The sequence below is a fragment of the Mizuhopecten yessoensis genome, unplaced genomic scaffold (assembly GCF_002113885.1).
Source record: "Mizuhopecten yessoensis strain PY_sf001 unplaced genomic scaffold, ASM211388v2 scaffold9683, whole genome shotgun sequence".
In the NCBI taxonomy this organism is placed as follows: Eukaryota; Metazoa; Mollusca; class Bivalvia; order Pectinida; family Pectinidae; genus Mizuhopecten; species Mizuhopecten yessoensis.
This window is the reverse complement of record NW_018408170.1, coordinates 374954-397616: the sequence shown is the minus strand read 5'-3', so window position 1 is coordinate 397616 and position 22663 is coordinate 374954. Positions and strand designations below refer to the sequence as shown.

The 22663-nt window shown below is 37.5% G+C and overlaps 1 protein-coding gene across 1 annotated transcript in view; it reads right to left on the bottom strand.

Moving 5' to 3' along the window:
• LOC110458638 (MPN domain-containing protein-like) overlaps positions 1 to 14139 on the bottom strand; it is a 33928-nt gene extending 19789 nt beyond the window's left edge. The window contains exons 1-8 of the mRNA XM_021510426.1: positions 13950 to 14139; positions 12017 to 12244; positions 8910 to 9056; positions 7468 to 7560; positions 5831 to 6234; positions 5122 to 5165; positions 4236 to 4419; positions 426 to 522 (exon numbers count right to left, since the gene is read on the bottom strand). Coding sequence (XP_021366101.1) covers positions 426 to 522; positions 4236 to 4419; positions 5122 to 5165; positions 5831 to 6234; positions 7468 to 7560; positions 8910 to 9056; positions 12017 to 12223 — 1176 coding nt within the window. The 5' untranslated portion in view covers positions 12224 to 12244; positions 13950 to 14139. The remainder of the gene's footprint in view (positions 1 to 425; positions 523 to 4235; positions 4420 to 5121; positions 5166 to 5830; positions 6235 to 7467; positions 7561 to 8909; positions 9057 to 12016; positions 12245 to 13949) is intronic.
• Positions 14140 to 22663: the final 8524 nt, after the last annotated feature.

The following is a 22663-nucleotide window of genomic DNA, read 5'->3' as shown; positions in this document are numbered from 1 at the left end:
CTGTATATACTGTTCCTCAGTAACACTGTATATACTGTCCCTCAGTAACACTGTATATACTGTTCCTCAGTAAACCTGTATATACTGACCCTCAGTAACACTGTTTATACTGTCACTGAGGAAACCGGTATATACTGACCTCAGTAACAATGTAAATACTGACCCTCAGTAACACTGTATATACTGACCCTCAGTAACACTATGTATACTGACCCTCAGTAACACTGTATATACTGACCCTCAGTAACATTGTAAATACAGACCCTCAGTAACACTGTTTATACTGACCCTCAGTAAACCTGTACATACTGACCCTCGGTAACACTGTATATAATGTTCCTCAGTAGACCCTACTGATAATTTTACCAGGAATAGCTGTAACTGATTTGTATAAAGATTTTCCAATATAAAAGACTATTACAAACCATGAGCAGTGTTGCGTTTGTTGTCATGGAGACAGTGAATGGCTGGACCTTGTTTAGGTTGCTGAAAGCTTCACACTGCACCAGAGTGTTTGGGTCTCTAAAACATAAAGTTGTCCATGTTTAGGTTGCTGAAAGCTTCACACTGCACCAGAGTGTTTGGGTCTCTAAAACATAAAGTTGTCCGTTTACTGCTGCAAACTTGAATGAAAAGGTCGAGTTTCTACCACATGTCATTAGGTAGCAACATTGGGTGTATCAAGTACCTTTAGCTATAATCCATTGTAAACAACATTGGGTGTATCAAGTACCTTTAGCTATAATCCATTGTAAACTGTCAGAAACATTGGGTGTATCAAGTACCTTTAGCTATAATCCATTGTAAACAACATTGGGTGTATCAAGTACCTTTAGCTATAATCCATTGTAAACAACATTGGGTGTATCAAGTACCTTTAGCTATAATCCATTGTAAACAACATTGGGTGTATCAAGTACCTTTAGCTATAATCCATTGTAAACAACATTGGGTGTATCAAGTACCTTTAGCTATAATCCATTGTAAACAACATTGGGTGTATCAAGTACCTTTAGCTATAATCCATTGTAAACAACATTGGGTGTATCAAGTACCTTTAGCTATAATCCATTGTAAACAACATTGGGTGTATCAAGTACCTTTAGCTATAATCCATTGTAAACAACATTGGGTGTATCAAGTACCTTTAGCTATAATCCATTGTAAACAACATTGGGTGTATCAAGTACCTTTAGCTATAATCCATTGTAAACAACATTGGGTGTATCAAGTACCTTTAGCTATAATCCATTGTAAACAACATTGGGTGTATCAAGTACCTTTAGCTATAATCCATTGTAAACTGTCAGAAACATTGGGTGTATCAAGTACCTTTTGATATAATCCTTTGTAAACAACATCAAGTGTAAGACCTTTTACTTTAATCCTCTGTGAACAACACTGAGTGTAAGACCTTTTACTTTAGTCCTCTGTGAACAACATCGAGTGTAAGACCTTTTATTTTAATCCTCTGTAAACAACATCAAGTGTAAGACCTTTTACTATTATCCTCTGTAAACAACATCGAGTGTAAGACCTTTTATTTTAATCCTCTGTAAACAACATCAAGTGTAAGACCTTTTACTATAATCCTCTGTGAACAACATCGGGTGTAAGAACTTTTACTATAATCTTCGGTGAACAACACTGAGTGTAAGACCTTTTACTATAATTCTCTGTGAACAACATTGAGTGTAAGACTTTAACTTTAATCCTCCGAAACAACATCAAGTGTAAGACCTTTTACTATAATCCTCTGTAAACAACACTGAGTGTAAGACCTTTTACTATAATCCTCTGTAAACAACATTGAGTGTAAGACCTTTTACTATAATCCTCTGTGAACAACATCAAGTGTAAGACCTTTTACTATAATCCTCTGTAAACAACATTGAGTGTAAGACCTTTTACTATAATCCTCTGTAAACAACATCGAGTGTAAGACCTTTTACTATAATCCTCTGTAAACAACATTGAGTGTAAGACCTTTTACTATAATCCTCTGTAAACAACATCAAGTGTAAGACCTTTTATTATAATCCTCTGTAAACAACATCAAGTGTAAGACCTTTTATTAAATCCTCTGTAAACAACATCAAGTGTAAGACCTTTTACTATAATCCTCTGTAAACAACATCAGGTGTAAGACCTTTTACTATAGTCCTCTGTAAACAACACTGAGTGTAAGACCTTTTACTAGAATCCTCTGTAAACAACACTGAGTTTAAAACCTTTTACTATAATCCTCTGTAAACAACACTGAGTTTAAGACCTTTTACTATAATCCTCTGTAAACAACATCAAGTGTAAGACCTTTTACTATAATCCTCTGTGAACAACACTGAGTGTAAGACCTTTTACTAGAATCCTCTGTAAACAACATTGGGTGTAAGACCTTTTACTATAATTCTCTGTGAACAACACTGAGTGTAAGACCTTTTACTATAATCCTCTGTAAACAACACTAAGTGTAAGACCTTTTACTATAATCCTCTGTAAACAACATCAAGTGTAAGACCTTTTATTATAATCCTCTGTAAACAACATCAAGTGTAAGACCTTTTATTAAATCCTCTGTAAACAACATCAAGTGTAAGACCTTTTACTATAATCCTTTGTAAACAACATCAAGTGTAAGACCTTTTACTTTAATCCTCTGTAAACAACACTGAGTGTAAGACCTTTTACTATAATCCTTTGTGAACAACATTTAAGTGTAAGGTCTTTGTAAACAATACAAGCTTTTTGACAACATCCTTAACAGAAACTAGAACTGTTAGCTAAAGACTAACTAATACCCCTGCTCCTATACAAACCAGAACTGTAAGCTAAAGACTAACTAATACCCCTGCTCCTATACAAACCAGAACTGTTAGCTAAAGGCTTACTAAGGCAAAGCAATACATTCTCCCACCAGTAACAAGTATTTTGCACAAAGGGGCATAACTCCACAGAGCCAGTGCACAACTACATAAGATACTGATCATTCATGCAAAGTTTCAATGAAATCCACCAGTTAGTTAAGGAGAAGTTGTATGGACAAGTTACTGTGGACGGACGGACAGACAGACAAAGTGATTCCAGCATATCCCCCCTAACTTCGTTGCGGTGGTATATTAAACAAGAGTACCGCGGGCTGGAACAATATACGCCCGTCGAATGCTATATAGTGTTATATACTTTCTTACATTGAAATAATAACTGCATCATTCTAAGAGTGGTTAGCTGACATGCTATAAAAAATGTAGGAGAAAATCTCTGGACAAAAAATCAAATACTGAAATGAAACAAAAAGCAATAATTTTGCAAAAATCGCTGATTCAAAATTCTTTTATGGGAAACACAACTTCATATCATGATTATAATGTATACCAAGTTTCAAAGAGATCCGTTGAAAAATGTAGGAGGAGATTGCCGAACAAAACTCAAATACTGACATAAACAAAGGGCGATAACTTTTGCAAAAACTGTTGAATCAAAATTATTTTCAACGAAACACAACAACATATCATGATTATTTAGCCTATCAAGTTTCAAAGAAATCCGTCAAAACATGTAGGAGGAGATCTCCAGACAAAAAATACTGAAATGAACAAAGGGCAATTACTTTAGGAAAAATTGTCGAATCAAATTTTGTTTAAGGGAGACATAACTTCATATCATGATTATATATAATGTATATCAAGTTTCAAAGAGATCGGTCGAAAAATGTAGGAGGAGATTGCCGGACAAACAAAAGTTTATGCTGGACGGACGGACAACACCATACCATAATACTTCCGTCAAATTTGACGAAACGTGTAAAAATTCAAGAGGGATCTTTCATGTTTTTGGCGCCCACCAATATACCGTTTTCATTAGTTTTATGTCAGTTCAATTTTTTCTCTTATTTTCTTTTATCTGTTTGACTGAGTCATGTAAACAGTAAATGCACCTTGAAGTAACTTTTGATCTAAGCTTCATACTGCTGCGTATAAGAGACAGCCTTCAAAGTGAGTTTGTCATTTCACATATTTACTAGTTCAGTACTTAATGTGAAAGAAATAGAACCGGACATTGCAATATGAGATAGATCTGTGAAGTACTATAAATTATGGACTAAGGGGAACCTCCGTATGAAATTTGAGAAATATCTGTCATGCACTACATTGACGATGGAGCGCGGCTGTTTTATTATAACTTACATGTTCTGGCTACATTGACGATGGAGTGTCGGCTGTTATATAATAACTTACATGTTCTGGCTGCGTTTTTTGAGGGCAGAGTGTCGGATGGAGATTCGGTCACACACATTGTTATTGTTGGTTTCGGAGGCGGGGGTTGATGGGGGTGTGACTGGCGGCGTGGCAGAGGGTGTCGCTGAGAGCTTCGTCTTTTTCGTTTCATTTGAAGGCGCAGTCTTTAATGACAGATTCAATGCTGCAACAGTTTTTACCATATTAAGGTATAAAATAAAAACTTGATTGTTCATCTGCAAATTGTGAACCCACAAAACGAGACAAATCAAAATATTCTAATATTATTGTAAATTTAGAATTTTCTGAAAAGAAATACTGGCCCTAGATTTCTAACAGTGCATATACCGTACTGATTTGGCTCACTCAAATTTAAGCGCATTATCAAATTTAATACATGAGCGCATTGCTGAATGAATGCACCCCAAAAAAATGCACTAGAGAATAATATACAAGATCTTCAGTCGGCACATTCATAACTTAGTACAACAAGAGGCCCAAACGGCCTGTATCGCTTACCTGGATATTTGTGCAATCATGGAAAATTATACTCAATGAAGATACTTTTGCAAATATTTTCATATATTGAGTCTCCTTGGCTTAAGAATGTTTCAAACTAAATAAAACTTTATACTACTCAGGGCCTTCTGGTATTGTGGAAGAAATTGTTTAAAGAAATTTACATATTTGACCCCTGTGACCAAGAAAGTAGGTCAAGGTCATTTATTTAAGAGCACTTTATAGCACTCTGTCCCAGGTACCTACTGGCCAAATATGGCCCTAGGTCCTCAAGATCTTAAGAAGAAGACATTCAAAGAAAAAGTTGACGGGGGGTCGTTAGGCGTTTGATCATTTGTGAGTAAACTAGTTTGTCTGTAATACAAACCTTCTTCTTGGTGAGAATCCCCGTTACTTTTCTCTGCAGACAACCTGTCAATAAGAAAAGAAGGTGTAAAACAATTCCCATCAAATATTTTGTGTATTACTTGTCTTCAATTGGGTTAGTCTAATACTCCAACTGAGGTAGATAAGGTTTTGTGAAACCTTACAAATGTGGTTCGACCCTACAAATAAACCGACTTCATTCAAATCTGGCTGATAAGATTAGTCAAATGACCTATCTGAGGGAGATAATCTTTTGCAGAAGTACAGGTAAACCCCGACGGTGACCTTTAGTCTCATCTAGCCAACTCTGCTGCTAGCTATTTGATGGGTAGCTCAAGTTATCAAAGCATGGTTAGCTTTACAGTTCTTTTCTTGTGTTAATGTATTGGTTCTGTTGATCTATTCTGTGCTTACAATAGATTCATTCTACTGAAATGGATAGAATATATTTTGGAAAGTTTTTTTAATTCTGTCGGAATTAATACTCATATTCAGCATTTTCGAACCAAAAAAGTATGTGCGTAAATTACTAAGGGTTTTTATAGTTATGTACTCTCCAGTTTCTTATATGGACTGGAAATTGCCAAAAACTGTCCATTGCTCTAAGCTTTCATGATTTTTTTCTGAGGATGCAGTTGGAATCTTTAATGACAATAAATTTGAAATGCACCCAAGATGATGTGTTACACCTGCGTGACACTTTGAGGTACCTGTGTGCTTGGCTTCCTCCATTGAAGAGAGGTGTGCTAGTGTGGGCAGGGCGTGCAGTAAGGTCGAGGGGTGCTGCTTCCCCCGATGGACTGGTCACCCTTTCCAAGCCTTCTTCAAGCTGATGTGTCCCCAGCTCAAGATCAGGTTGAAGTCTGGGATCCAGCTCAGACTGATGTTGTGACCCCAGCTCAGAGGAAGGTTGCGATCCAAGCTCAAAGTAAGGCCGTGACCCCATATCCCAATGAGGTTGTGACCCCAATTCAGACGGAGGTCGTGACCCCAGATTAGAGTGAGGCCGAGACCCCAGATCGGAGTGAGGTCGTGACCCCAGTTCAGATGGGGGTCGTGCTCTGTAGTCAGATTGTTCCCCATTCAAAGAATCACTACATATACTCCGAGGAGACTGAAAAGTAGATGATTATCAGATCAATTGAATGATAACTTTTTGGATAACTTTTTTAAGTTTATCTTCACCATATTAAGATTGAAACTAGACCTTGCCAGCATCTCAAACAAATTATGCCTGTATGCCACTGCCTAGCTAAAAAACCTTTACCTGTAAGCCACAGCCTAACTAGAACACCTTTACCTGTAAACCACAGCCTAACTAGAAACCTTTACATGTAAGCCACAGCCAAACTAGAAACATTTACCTGCAAGCCACAGTCTAACTAGAAACCTTTACCTGTAAGCCACAGCCTAACTAGAAACCTTTACCTGTAAACCACAGCCTAACTAGAAACCTTTACCTGTAAGCCAGTCTAACTAGAAACCTTTACCTGTAAGCCACAGCCTAACTAGAAACCTTTACCTGTAAACCACAGCCTAACTAGAAACTTTTACCTGTAAACCACAGCCTAACTAGAAACCTTTACATGTAAGTCACAGTCTAACTAGAAACCTTTACGTGTAAGCCACAGCCTAACTGGAAACCTTTACCTGTAAACCACAGCCTAACTAAAAACCTGTACATGTAAACCACAGTCTAACTAGAAACTTTACATGTAAGTCACAGCAGTTCTTCTTCAGAAGTCAAAAATGTAAAAAGTTGACAGACAACAGACGACTACATACGAAAAGTGATCGCAATGGGTCACTGCAGGAGCCTTTGGCTTGGCTCAACTGACCTAACATCCTATACCTGTACGTCACCGCCTAACTAAAAAAACACAGTCAAAAAAATCCTCAATAAAGTCTGTCAGACAATTTAAGAACAGACTCGATTAACACTGGATTGATCTAATTACAGAGCCAACATAACTTGTTAAACATATGATGTCCATACCCGAAATTTCTTGTATGTGTACATGTTTATATATATATATATAAATATATTTAAAAAAAAAAACATGTTTGAGTCGGGTTAAGAGAATCATATAGATCCTGTATCAGAAAATAAACTAAACTAAATTACAATGTTCAGTTATATCTAGTGATGAAAACGTGTAGAAATATTCATAAACATTTGTTAACGGGTACGATTTAATTAAAATCAGGCAAAATCTTAAATTTCAACAAAATAAAATGATGGGTACATCAAGACCTATAACCAAATGGAGGAAAAATCCCCAAACCAATCAGAATGGATAATGTGAAAACTTTCATAAAACCCGAAAAAATCACAAAATGGACTGACCGGTGTTTCACGGCTGCGTGCTGGACTGTGAGGGTGATACTTCCTGAACCAAGACGTCTTCCACGAGTCCAGTTTACGTCCCCTGTACATCACCTGAAATAAACATTCCCAGGAGTTACTGAAATCTGACAGTGCAAGTTAAAAAGCTGTAAATTGAGATAAAAAAATAAATAAAAAAAAAAACGATTTTGAGATCTTCCCTAGTGACTATCTCTTCCGGCTATCGTTTCTAAGGAAGCGTCGACATTTTAGTTTGTCTTTGCTTATTAACGAGTATGGGTCTCGCTTGGGATAAAAAGTGCATTACCTGTCAAACCTGTTATCATTCTACCACTGTATGACCGTCTTACAATTCAATGCACCGCGCACCCTGATCGGCCACTGATATCAAAAAATCAAACTCACTAACCTGAAGACTTCGAAACACGGCCAAGCTGATTGTTACTTATGGCACATTCTCGGAAATTGTGTATCCAAAATGAAAGGTATATCACTGAAACAACTTCAATAAATCCCATATATCTATCATCGGTCCTCTACGTGCATAGAATCGCACCTCTTAGTCTTGGTCGTGTAGACGCTTGCCTAGCAAAACGTGTGCATAATGTGACACTCCCATGTGTGTAACCATGAGCTCTTTGTCCGTTTACTGATATTAAGCTCTTTGTCCGTTTACTGATATGAAGCTCTTTGTCCGTTTACTGATATGAAGCTCTTTGTCCGTTTACTGATATGAAGCTCTTTGTCCGTTTACTGATATTAAGCTCTTTGTCCGTTTACTGATATTAAGCTCTTTGTCCGTTTACTGATATTAAGCTCTTTGTCCGTTTACTGATATGAAGCTCTTTGTCCGTTTACTGATATGAAGCTCTTTGTCCGTTTACTGATATGAAGCTCTTTGTCCGTTTACTGATATTAAGCTCTTTGTCCGTTTACTGATATTAAGCTCTTTGTCCGTTTACTGATATTAAGCTCTTTGTCCGTTTACTGATATGAAGCTCTTTGTCCGTTTACTGATATGAAGCTCTTTGTCCGTTTACTGATATGAAGCTCTTTGTCCGTTTACTGATATTAAGCTCTTTGTCCGTTTACTGATATTAAGCTCTTTGTCCGTTTACTGATATGAAGCTCTTTGTCCGTTTACTGATATGAAGCTCTTTGTCCGTTTACTGATATGAAGCTCTTTGTCCGTTTACTGATATTAAGCTCTTTGTCCGTTTACTGATATTAAGCTCTTTGTCCGTTTACTGATATTAAGCTCAATGCGAATTACTGACATTGTACTCTCTATCGGTTATTGATATTGTACTTAGTGTGAGTCAACAAACTATTATGTTGAAGTTTACAATATTTTTCCAAACATAGTTATTACGATTTCCACAAATAACTACCGTTCATTCACACTGACCAACAGGAGTCAATAGCAGCCCAAGTATACTCACAGAAGCCCAGCCACATCCCGACTTTTTCTCTGGGTTGATTTGACGTTTACAGTGCTGCGCCCAGGCACTGGGGGTAGCAAACACTTCCTTGGTGGCAGGAGTTTGGATCTTTCCATTAGACAGAAGGTCTGCGATGAACTTGCGGCCCTGTTGTAAATAAATAACACTACAAAATGTAAGGGGAAAATGCTTCAGCTCCCATGTTAATTTATATGTACTGCACCAGATATTTGAGGTTGATTTTGTAATGTACCAGATATTTGATGTTGAATTTGGTAATGTACCAGATATTTGATGTTGAATTTTGTAATGTATCAGAAATTTGATGTTGAATTTTGTAATGTACCAGATATTTGAGGTTTAATTCTGTACTGTACCAGATATTTGAGGTTGATTTTGTAATGTACCAGATATTTGATGTTGAATATTGTAATGTATCAGAAATTTGATGTTGAATTTTGTAATGTACCAGATATTTGAGGTTTGATTCTGTACTGTACCAGATATTTGAGGTTGATTTTGGTAATGTACCAGATATTTGATGTCGAATTTTGTAATGTATCAGAAATTTGATGTTGAATTTTGTAATGTACCAGATATTTGAGGTTGAATTTAGTACTGTATCAGGTATTTTGGGTTTAATTCAGTACTGTACCAGATATTTGAGAATGAATTATGTACTGTTCCAGATACATTTGAGAATGAATTCTGTAGAGTATGTTATACCAGATATTTGAGAATTAATTCTGCTCTGTACCAGATATTTGAGAATTAATTCTGATCTGTAACAGATATTTGAGAATTAATTCTGTTCTGTACCAGATACTTGAGGTTTAATTCTTTACTGTACCAGATACTTGAGAATGAATTCTGTACTGTACCAGATATTTGAGAATTGATACAATTCTGATCTGTAACAGATATTGAGAATTAATTCTGTACTGTACCAGATATTTGAGGTTTAATTCTGTACTGTACCAGATATTTGAGGTTTGATTATGTACTCTTCCAGATATTTGAGAATTAATTCTGATCTGTAACAGATATTGCGAATTAATTCTGTACTGTACCAGATATTTGAGGTTTAATTCTGTACTGTACCAGATATTTGAGAATTGATACAATTCTGATCTGTAACAGATATTGAGAGTTAATTCTGTACTGTACCAGATATTTGAGGTTTAATTATGTACTGTACCAGATATTAGATGTTTAATTCTGTACTGTACCAGATATTTGAGAATCGATATAATTCTGATCTGTAACAGATATTGAGAATTAATTATGTACTGTACCAGATATTAGAGGTTGATACAATTCTGATCTGTAACAGATATTGAGAGTTAATTCTGTACTGTACCAGATATTTGAGAATCGATATAATTCTGATCTGTAACAGATATTGAGAATTAATTCTGTACTGTACCAGAGATTAGAGGTTGAATTATGTACTGTACCAGACATTTGAGGTTTAATTATGTACTGTACCAGATATTAGAGGTTTAATTCTTTACTGTACCAGATATTAGAGGTTGAATTATATACTGTACCAGATATTTGAGGTTTAATTCTGGACTGTACCAGATATTTGAGGTTTAATTCTGGACTGTACCAGATATTTGAGGTTTAATTCTGTACTGTACCAGATATTAGAGGTCGAATTATGTACTGTACCAGATATTTGAGGTTTAATTATGTACTGTACCAGATATTTGAGGTTTAATTATGTACTGTACCAGATATTAGATGTTTAATTCTGTACTGTACCAGATATTTGAGAATTGATACAATTCTGATCTGTAACAGATATTGAGAGTTAATTCTGTACTGTACCAGATATTTGAGAATTGATACAATTCTGATCTGTAACAGATATTGAGAATTAATTATGTACTGTACCAGATATTAGAGGTTTAATTCTTTACTGTACCAGATATTAGAGGTTGAATTATGTTCTGTACCAGATATTTGAGGTTTAATTATGTACTGTACCAGATATTAGATGTTTAATTCTGTACTGTACCAGATATTTGAGAATTGATATAATTCTGATCTGTAATAGATATTGAGAATTAATTCTGTACTGTACCAGATATTTGAGAATTGATACAATTCTGATCTGTAACAGATATTGAGAGTTAATTCTGTACTGTACCAGATATTTGAGAATTGATATAATTCTGATCTGTAATAGATATTGAGAATTAATTCTGTACTGTACCACATATTTGAGGTTTAATTCTGTACTGTACCAGAGATTAGAGGTTGAATTATGTACTGTACCAGATATTAGAGGTTGATACAATTCTGATCTGTAACAGATATTGAGAATTAATTCTGTACTGTACCAGAGATTAGAGGTTGAATTATGTACTGTACCAGACATTTGAGGTTTAATTATGTACTGTACCAGATATTAGATGTTTAATTCTGTACTGTACCAGATATTTGAGAATTGATACAATTCTGATCTGTAACAGATATTGAGAATTAATTATGTACTGTACCAGATATTAGAGGTTGATACAATTCTGATCTGTAACAGATATTGAGAATTAATTCTGTACTGTACCAGATATTTGAGAATTGATATAATTCTGATCTGTAATAGATATTGAGAATTAATTCTGTACTGTACCAGAGATTAGAGGTTGAATTATGTACTGTACCAGATATTAGAGGTTTAATTCTTTACTGTACCAGATATTAGAGGTTGAATTATATACTGTACCAGATATTTGAGGTTTAATTCTGGACTGTACCAGATATTTGAGGTTTAATTCTGGACTGTACCAGATATTTGAGGTTTAATTCTGTACTGTACCAGATATTTGAGAATTGATATAATTCTGATCTGTAACAGATATTGAGAATTAATTCTGTACTGTACCAGATATTAGAGGTTGAATTATGTACTGTACCAGATATTTGAGGTTTAATTCTGTACTGTACCAGATATTTGAGGTTTAATTCTGTACTGTACCAGATATTTGAGGTTTAATTCTGTACTGTACCAGATATTTGAGGTTTAATTCTGTACTGTACCAGATATTAGAGGTTTAATTCTGTACTGTACCAGATATAAGAGAATGAATTCTGTACTGTACCAGATATTTTAGTGTTAGCACAGCATTTCCAGGCTCCATAATGTTGTCTGTAATTAACATTTGTAAGGTGACATTTCGTCCTGAGATCACTGGTTTGGAGATGGAATCTGCTGCTGTAGCTGTGAGGTGTCCTCCTTCTGTTGCCATTTCTGCATCCTCATCCTCATCATAACCTTCTTCTTCCTCTATCTCATCTTTTGTGGACATTTCAACCGAGTTTTCAGTGAGCTGGAAACATTTCACATCAGAATTATCCTGGATAAAACAACATATTATTAGAAATTATCTCCCTTTGCAAAAGTACTAAATTATATAAAAAAAAAAATGCTGCGGAGATATTACGCTATTACAAATAAGCTAATTTGATAAGAAAAAAAGTAATTCTTAAATATGATTTGATCAGAGGTACAGTATAAGACTGACCATTTTACACAAATTATCTTCCTTGGCAGATTTTTTTTCTGTAATAAATGACTGGATCATGATGAAACTTTCACAAATTACCTATTTTTAAAATAAAGATTTCTTACTAACAGCGGGACGCCTGGCTTTCTAGTCTTATACTCTACCGAATGAGCTATAAAGAGAAATTCTCCCTAGTCGAGTCGGTAGGAAGCAGCTAGTATTTTACCAGGTTGTCATATGCATGATTTCCCTCCAGGAAAGACCTTGTCCCAAGTTTTCCACAATTCCTTTGTAAGTATCCCAATGTAACATATGTCATTAATTTTCAATGCCTCCGCTAGGAGTCAAACCCAGGATGCCTGATTTATTAATCGTGTGATCTTTCAAATTAGCTTAAAAGAAATTCTCCCTAGCCGAGTCGGTAGGAGAAGCAGCTAGTATTTTACCAGGGTGACATATCTAAACTTCTTTTACTTTACAACAATTATGAAGTAAGTTATTTCAACTTATATTAATCACTCATGTTGGCTGGGATGTTAGTGCGCTGGGGGTCTTAATATAAAACTGTTATTTACATCTCTTTCAGCTGTTTTTTTATGTTTACTTTTAGCAAATCAATTTCAAATGAAAGGTTTTGTTTTACAAATTAAATAGATTTAAAACTGTATTTTAATAATTCACATTTATTATAAACTGCTTGAGTCATTATTGTCGCGACACTGTGATGTTTGTATATCATCACCCTAGAACGTCACGTATTCAGAGCTAGTTAGCGTTTTTACCCTTGGCCTTGTGATACTCTCACAAGATAGTTAATTCCTGTAGGAACTCTTATCTAAATCAGAGATTTATAATTTAGATAGAGTTCCTACAGGAATTACAAATTGAGCTACATAGTTGCCGACAATCAACCCAGTCAGTTTCAGCTACATTCCTCCCTCCATTTTCTAAGCCTTTGCCAAGACGACACAATTATTTACAACCCAGACTCAGGTATCCCTTTGGCAAGATACACCAAATGCCTGAAATAAGGGTTGGTATCAGGAGAAAGAGAAAATGTAATGACCAGACCGAGGGTTCGAACCCGGGACCCTTCGAACTCTTGATGGAAGCTCCAACCAATTGACTTGGTCGCCGACAATCAACCCAGTGGGGTTCCCGTACATACAGTACAATCATTTTTAATGATTGCCTATTTGACTCCATCATCCGTTATATTGACAGAATGCGTTGGGTCTCCAGTGCACCTTCCCAACATAATACAGACCCTACCACCAGCATGCCTTGTGGGTGGAGTGGCGGCAATATAATACCAACACCTGGATTCATTTTCTTTTCTGTGTGAGGTTTTTGAAACGAAATGCGAAACAGTAGGCCTAGTCTGTCATAAACTGTGTTTGAGGAATTTCGATCAGCCACTTGAGTTTGAATGCTGAAATGGAACGCTACACAGATGGCAGCCGTGGCTGAGCTAGTCTTTCATAAAAGAAAGTTCACACAGAATATCTAAACAATGACAATCTCTCACCTGCCGCCAACTGCAAACCTCGTAGAGGAAATTATGGCTTACTTTCTTTGTTTACATGTGCTTCCTGTGACCCATTACCTTCACGGAGCAAAGAAATGGACTCATTTGATTGGTTAAAATTGAATTTGAATATTGTGTGTATTTTATGTATCTTCGGGTATTATGATTTGTAATTACTCTGATGTTTTCTGGTTTGATTCGCAAGCTGATACGATATTGTGGTCGAATTGAAAACATGTATTTTTCTGTAAGCGCACCTGTCATTAAAATCAGAAACCGAAACCGGAAAATAAATTCAGGATTCTATTATTATATTTTACTTACTGTTGCATTGCATTGCTGGATTTGATGAAAAGTTGCACGTGTCTGAATACTTCTGTATTGGTATATACGAACAGATTTTCATTGCCAAATAAAAATAAAAATAAATTAACTGGATATATATTCAACGAGCTTATGTTTTGAAATAGCGTAATATTCATGCTGTATTAAATAGCTTACATTCTAAGAAAAAATGACCAACATCCTCACAGGAATGTCAACAAGCGCATGATGGATTATCAACAATCTTAACACGGAACAAATCATTTTTCAAAGAGCTGCACTGATGCATGAGTTTCGTATGTAGAATCACGGAATCTAATTCCGTGGTAGAATCTAATATATTTAAATTGTGTTCGCCAACATTGTATAAAAATGGCGGAGACGAATTTGCACCACTAGATATAGAAGATTTATAAGTATTTAAATATGGCAATGTTCTTATTGTATTGTTTAACGAACTCCTAAGACGTAAACTCGATGGCAGAAAAGAGGAATTGCTTGAGGAGAGTCCGAAAGAAGGAATATTATAATCATATTGGTTCGGTAAACTGTACCGATTGTTGTTACCTACTGTGTTTGGCAAATGGGCCGATACATAGATTGGGGTTTAAATGTTTTGAAGGAAGACGTTCTGTAATTTCAAATGATTCAATCACAAACCATATAATTATTGTCATACCGTCCTCAAAATTCCATATCGTCCTAAAAGCTGAATCTAATGTATGGCTAAATTGTACGCGAACGTAACGTGCTATATTTTCAATTCAAGATATGCTATTGTTTGCCGAAAGGATCGATTGGACAACAGGCTTTACAAGTCTTCTCCAATTCCCGTTAAAGCATGCATGATATCAGTTAAATAATTAACATAAGGGTTAAATATGATGGACATTTTATATAGATTTACAACACGTAAGAGTTTGAATAATTTTGGGAATAATGATTATTAAATTAATTGAAGTTTGAAGAACTGTAACCCTAGGCCTAGCTCACACCGATAAACACACATTATATACTTACACGTCATCTTGTATGGAATTGATTATCATCAATGGAGAGTAAATGACTCCCCACACATATAAGCTGAAATCAGAAACGGATTATACGTCTCTGCTGAAATGTAGCCAATTCTGGTATATATATACAAGAGGCACTTGTAACCTTAAAAGTGATCTAAAATAAAGCTACATGCAAAATATCAATATTTATGACTATATAAGTCATTCAAAAGAACTTGTTAAAAGATTTCAACAAGGTCATCACATTGAACAAACTTGTTAGCCTTTCATCTCAGCATGCAACTTGTCAAATATCACAAACCCTAGACATTTTCTTTTATTGAGACTTGGTCATTATAAGGTTCACACATATTTGGCTAAATGTGACCTTGAAAGTGGGTCAAGGCCATTCAAATGACTTGATATATATAGCCCTTCATCCAAGGATGCTACTAGCCAAATATCAACATTCTAGGCCTCATGGTTATTCAGAAGAAGTCGTTGAATATTTTAAATATAGTTGACCCCTGTGACCTGGAATATAAGTCAAAGTCATTCATTTTATCAAAATTGGTAGCCCTTCATCCTAGCATGCTACTTGCCAGATATCAACATTATAGGCCCTATGGCTATTTAGACAAAGTCTTTAAAGTTTTAAACATATTTGATGCCCTTGACCTTGAATATGAATGAAGGTCATTCATTTTGTGGTGAAAAGGGACATTCTTGCCTGAGCACACTGCAGTGTCCCTTTTCGTTGTTTATTACTCGTTCTCCTACAACGCCGATATTCCTATGTATTTATCACATAGATACCAATTATGGATATTAATACGGCCACAATTGAGGACCTCAATTAGTTAAAGGGTATTGGGGAGGCAAGGGCGAAAATCATTTTGGCTGCACGTGAAAATTTAGGGAGACTTACGCTGCAGGACCTGAAAATGTTGGAAGGTGTGCCCAACACAATCTGGGACCCATTAATAGGGGATTGGACGGTTGTAATTGGGAATCGGACAAAACAACGGCCAAACGGCCATGGGCAAATACAGAAGTTGTCTGCTGCACTCCAGACTATGGAGGAAAAGTTTTCAATGTCCCTACGGGAGCATAGGGAGCAAATAAATGATTTTAAAAAAATCAGTTGGTAGAGAAAGACAGGCTCATTGAGCAAAGGGACCATGAACTCCAGCGAATGAGAGATTCTGAGGGCACTGTTGGTACCATGCAGCAGATGTGAATAGGGTGGATAAAATGGCTCCAAACGGGATCTATGGTAAAACAGGGGGCGAGGGCCAAGGTGCCGTTGGGGGTGCAGGGGTAATTAAAAGCGAGTCGACAAGTGGTGACGGACACGTTGCGGGGGGACACAGAAGTCAATCACGATCCCCAGGCCGTGGCAGAAGCGGTGCTCATGAACGCGATGATTATTACCGCGTTGTAGTGCCAACATATGATGGCAAGTCCGAGTGGGCCCCTTACTGTCTCAAATTCAACCACATCGCCTATAGATATAAATGGGGAAATCAACAGAGAATTGGTCGCTTTATCGAATGCCTTCGTGACAATTCTACAGATCTCGGCCCCCTTCTGTCCAAACTAATTTTAAATTACTATGCCAGAAAATTGAGAGCAACACCTCCATCAAACCTCCGATGAGGAATTGGAGGATTTCGCTGATCGAACCCAGGAGCTGGTACAGACGGTCAACTTATTCATCAGAGGACTGGGTCCAGATGTTGATGCATTCCTCAGGGGGTTTGCTTGACAAACGCGCTGCTTTAACCGTAATGGCCTAATCTTCAATCACATTAAATGACGCGTTAGTAATGGTAAAAACCGCCGTGACCAACCAGAGATTGATATTAAGGGCAAAGCACCAGAAATCAGAAGTCAAGAGGGTGTCATTTGCTGATGGCAAACTTGACTCGAGCATTCATGAGGCGCCGTATGTTAGGTCAGTTGCTAAATCTGATTGCTTCGAAGATCAGGTGAATAAGCTGTTGAATGAAGTGGCATGAAATTGGAGGATCTCCCATGTCGTTAATGAGGGAAACCGTTCTTGGTCAACTACTAGAGTCGATATTAGGTCCCCAGCCGCATCACCTGTTAGGGATGGGTCATGCTACAATTGTTGGCAAAAAGGGCACTTCGCGAGGGAATGTAAACAGCCAAGGGAACAAGGTGAACGGTCAAGGTCCCGCAGAGGTCGAGGTCGCTGTCGCCAGTGAGGCCATCAAGTAATTTAAACGCCAAAGGGCTGAGGCAGTAGGCCACCCCTTAGCCCAATATATACCGTCAAACAACACAAATAGGCCTTTATTGGATCTGCGGGTGCAGGAGGTAACGCTGCATGAAAGGAGACATAACATGTTGGCAAGGTCTCTCTATCTACCGATTAGGCTTGGCGATACAGTTGAGGATGCAGTAATAGACACTGCAGCTCAGGTGTCTGTTATAAGTAATGCTTGCTTCAACACCCTTGGGTATAGCGGAATACCTACGCGGCATATTCAAAACTTCCAGCCAAATTTCAAGAGTTGTTGATGATATAGATGTTGGAATAGGGTCCATTAACACCAAGGCCGCGTTCGTGGTAGCCAATGTTGGAGATGCCGTTATTGTCGGCATTGACTTTCTAGAAAGGCACAAGGCGTCCATCAACTTTTCCAATTATACAACATCATTGGATAACAAAATCTTTCAGGCCGAGGGTATGGGTGATAATTCAGGGGAGGAGGTTCGAATACTTGCCCTGACTGTACAGAAGAAAGTGGTCGTGCCTCCGGGGTCTGTCAAATTCGTGCCACTTATTGCTAGGGGGGCTCCCCTAGAAGGTCACATGGTTATCCATCCTTCTAAGAACATGAACGGCTTGCTGTCACCGGCTAGTCTTGTGAGGACAGTGGACCATGGCATGTTATTGCTCAATACTACTAAGACGTTTGTCTCACTTATGAAGAACCAGGAGGTGGGAGTCGGTGTGGAAGCGGACGGTATCCTAACAGAGGAAGAGGAGGCATTAGCGATTAGGTACGTCACAACTTCCTACAATAGACAGGAATATGGCTAGAGTCTAGAGGAGTCGATGAAGGAAGTCCCCGTGCATTTAGTTGATCTTTGTAAGAGGGCGACAGCAGACTTAAATTCATGCCAAGCTGTACAGGTTATTAAGCTGTTGGTCCAATTCAGTGATGTTTTCGCTAAGAGTGAACTGGACCTCGGGTTATTTGCTGGCGATATCGATCACCGGATTAACAAAGAGGATGCTGCGCCAGTCCGGCAGAGAATGAGGAGGACTCCATTAGGGTTCGAGGAAGAGGAGGAGGGGCATCTGGGGGAAATGTTGCAGAGTGGTGTTATCCAGCCCAGTTCCTCCGAGTGGGCAGCGCCACCAGTCTTAGTCCGGAAGAAGGATGGTAGCTTGCGGTACTGTATAGACTATAGAGCGCTTAATAAGGTGACCGTCAAAGACGCATTCACTGCAGATCGAGTGCTGTTTAGATGCTCTAGCAGGAAATCAATGCATGAGTACATTAGACATGGCTGCTGGGTATTGGCAGGTGGAAGTCGATGAGAGGGACCGACATCAGACTGATTTCGTTACTAAATATGGGTTATTTGAACACCGTCGGTTACCGTTCGGGCTATGTAATAGCCCTGGTACATTCAGTCGTGTTGTCCAGCTTGTCATGTGTGGCCTTAGTTGGAAGGAGTGCTTAGCATATCTCGACGCCATTATTGTTCTCGGTGCGACCTTTGATTCTCATCTTAGTAACCTTACTCAGGTTCTATTACGACTCCAGCATTACAACCTGAAACTAAAACCGAAGAAATGCCATTTGTTCCGGAACGAAGTGTTGTTCCTGGGAAAGGTTGTCAGCTCAGCTGGGGTGTCCGTGAATCCAAGAAACCTTCAAACCTTGGAGGAGTGGCCAGTGCCATCTTACAAGAAAGAGGTTGAGTCTTTCCTTAACTTTACAAATTACCGCAGGGAACATGTGCGGAACTTTGCTGGCATTGCTGCCCCGTTACATGAAATGACTGGAAAATTCGCCTGGACTATGGAACACCAGAACGCGTTCCATGAACTAAAGTTGGCGTTGGTAAAGTCCATGTCCTTGGCTTACCCCAATCTGGATGACACTTTCGTCCTAGATACAGACGCGTCCGATCGATCAATAGGGGCAGAGCTGTCTCAGATTCAGGAGGGAAGAGCGCGAACTAATGCATTGGCAAGCGAAGTCCTGATTCCTGAGGAAGATTGTACCACTCGCAAGGAACTTCTCGCAGTCGTCACCTTCACCAGACAATTTTGTCATTACCTGCTCTGCAGACTATTTATTGTTCGGACAGATCATAGCAGCTTGACTTGGCTTCTTAGTTTTAGACATATTGAGGCCAATTGGCGCGATGGATTCAAGAACTGTCTGTCTATGTTATGAGTATCCAGCACCGTCCGGGGAAAGAGCACGTCAATGCCGATGCTCTCTCCCGTGTGCCCGATAGACTGCCGGATTGCAAGCATTACGGCCGGGATGTTCCTTTTGATGTGCATGCCTTACCTTGTGGTGGGTGTAGATATTGCTCTCGGGGGCGGGATCAGTGGGGAACCTTTGAAGAGGACGCTGATTAAGTAATCCTATTAGCCCTCAGAAGGATCACTGTGCCGTTACAGTCAAGCTGCGCAGATTTTTTGAAATCGGAAAATGTGCATTTCATTTCAAATATATTTTATTGATTAAACAAAAGGATTGAGCAACAGGCTTTGCCTATATATCTCTCTCCATGGCTTCCAGCATACTTTTGATATTTGAAGACATTGAATACAATATTTACATACATACATTTTATTTCAACTCATCTCATGACACATGGATACATTTATTGCTAGGTAATATACATCTAATTAGGCTGGCTTAATATTTGCATGTTTGTACAGAAAAAAAAAGAGAAAAAAAATCCTTGGAAAAAAATACAAACTTTGCGATATTGATATTTAAAATAGTTGTAAAATTTGTGTCAAGAAGAATTAAATATACCGTTATGAATATACACAGTATTCAAATCGAATTAAATATATGGATATACGTCTTGACCTTCAGCAACTAAAATTTGCTACGGCAACATGAAATAAAGCAAACCTGATACATGCATGTATGCGGATAAAGAAATGTACCAGGACTTATTTGAAGTACACATGTCTTGAGATGAGTTGGAAAATCAAATAGAAAATTAACTAAAAGAAAACAGAAAAAAAAATGAAAAAAAATATGAAAACACAAAAAGAAGACATAAGTAATTATATAAGAACACAAAATAATCTCAATCTCTCACTCATACACTCTAACACCACATTTGTATCTACAGGCATGGGTTTGTTGGTTTATTTAATGTAGTTTATATTTGTTTTAAATGAATGTGCAGTTGGGCATTAAATATGATAACAAAGTACACTAGTTCACAGGATACAAATATTCGGCATTTTGGTATTTCATAATAAATTATTAGTTTTTCAATAATTAAATAAATTATAACTATTGATTTACATTTCTCCATCATACCTTATGTGTCATGACCACATAAAGTCCCTGGACATTTGTTGCCCTGTGATCAATCAACCTTGGTATATTATATGTAAATATATATGTACATTATCCACTATCAACAGAAATAATGTATTTATCTTACAGAATACAAAGAATACACCAACCACATACAGCTTGTGTATTTATCTATTTAAACCGTCCTGTAGCATTAATGTATTTATGCACACACTCCATCAATTGATTGTTCTGTAAATCACTATTACTAGTGTTTCCATTTAGAATAGTACTTAAAGGTATGGTATTATGGAAATCTTCATCATTTAATATAAGATCCTGCATAAAAGTTTGTCGTTCTTCTGTATAGAGAGGACATTCAAAAAAGAAACGATGAGAGTTTTCAATTGCATGACTACAAGGACAGTTTGGACTATTTTTCAAGTGATCTTTAAACAGATCATAGTTAAGTTGACTAGCACCATTTCTTAATTGACACATTAATATATTACTTTTTCGTGAACCAGAAAATGTGCATGAACGGCAGTTGGCAGATCCGGACCTGGCAACACTCATTTCCTGGCTGTAGTCGGATGGGAACCCCAGTCATTCCGAGCTGCACCTCGCCAGCCCGGCAGTCCGACATTGGTGGGGATGCAATTCGCAGTTACAGTGTAAGGATAGGGTGGGTAATATGTGTGGGAAGACCCGTCCGGCTCGAGACTCTTGTTTTTGTCTCCCAGAAGTATGCAACAGGACTTTCTGGAAAAAGGAAAAGCCCATGACCTACCATCTTCGGGCCATTTCTGGCAGACTAAAACCCTGGACAGTGATCTAGTATGGGATGACCGACAGCGTAAAACAGTACGTGGCTTCTTGCAAGGTCTGCAACCATAACAAACGTCTTTCTCGGAAAGCTCGGGCCGAGCTCGGAATATGTCATGATGGCAATCCCATGGAAAGGACAGAAATGTGCATCCTTGGACCATTGCCTGTGTCGCGGGAGGGGAACAAGTACATTCTGATGCTAGTGGATCAGTTCACTAAATGGCTTGTGTGTTATCCCCAGGTCAGAATGCCGAAATAGTATCAATCAAAGTACTGAAAGTACTGAAAGCTAAGGCAAAAGATATATATATATTATTTTTGGAATGGAGAACAAAATAAAGACGAAATTCCCATCATATTGTACAGAAGGATTGACTTTTAATTTGTTATGAATCAAAGTTTTATGTAAAAGTGTACCACTGTGAAGTTATTCTTCTTGTGTGTAGAGTATATCTTTATAGGTTTGTCAGAAGAGGGGTACCAAGCTTCCTCTAGAAAATATCATTTTAAACCTTTGGATAATTAATTTGCATAGGCATTAGGAATTGCTTCCCTTTGTCCATACAATGTATTTCATAGAACATTAAAAACTGAAACTGGCATTTACCCCTTTGACCAATACCTGATTATTTTAAACCATTAAATAGATTATGCACAGATTGTGAACATCTTTGAACTTTGCCTTTGTTGTTGAATAAGATATCAACCCTTGCCTTATCTGACAAAGTTACTTGGCATAAAACCATTGACCAATCAGAGTACAGTATGCTAATTAATTAGGCATGGATTTCACTCAACTTTGAACTTATCGTCTAAGTTTGTATATTGATCAATATATATTCAAGCAAGTTATCTTGTAAAGTGTGCACATCGACCAGGGTTGGCATGCTTTTTAATACGTGTGAATTTTGTTCAAGTTTCAATTTTGCATCAGTCAGTGTATATTGTTACAGAACAATATTTATAAGGATGTTTACTTGCCGAAACTAAATTGTGGATAAGCAAGTGGATTACTGCTACC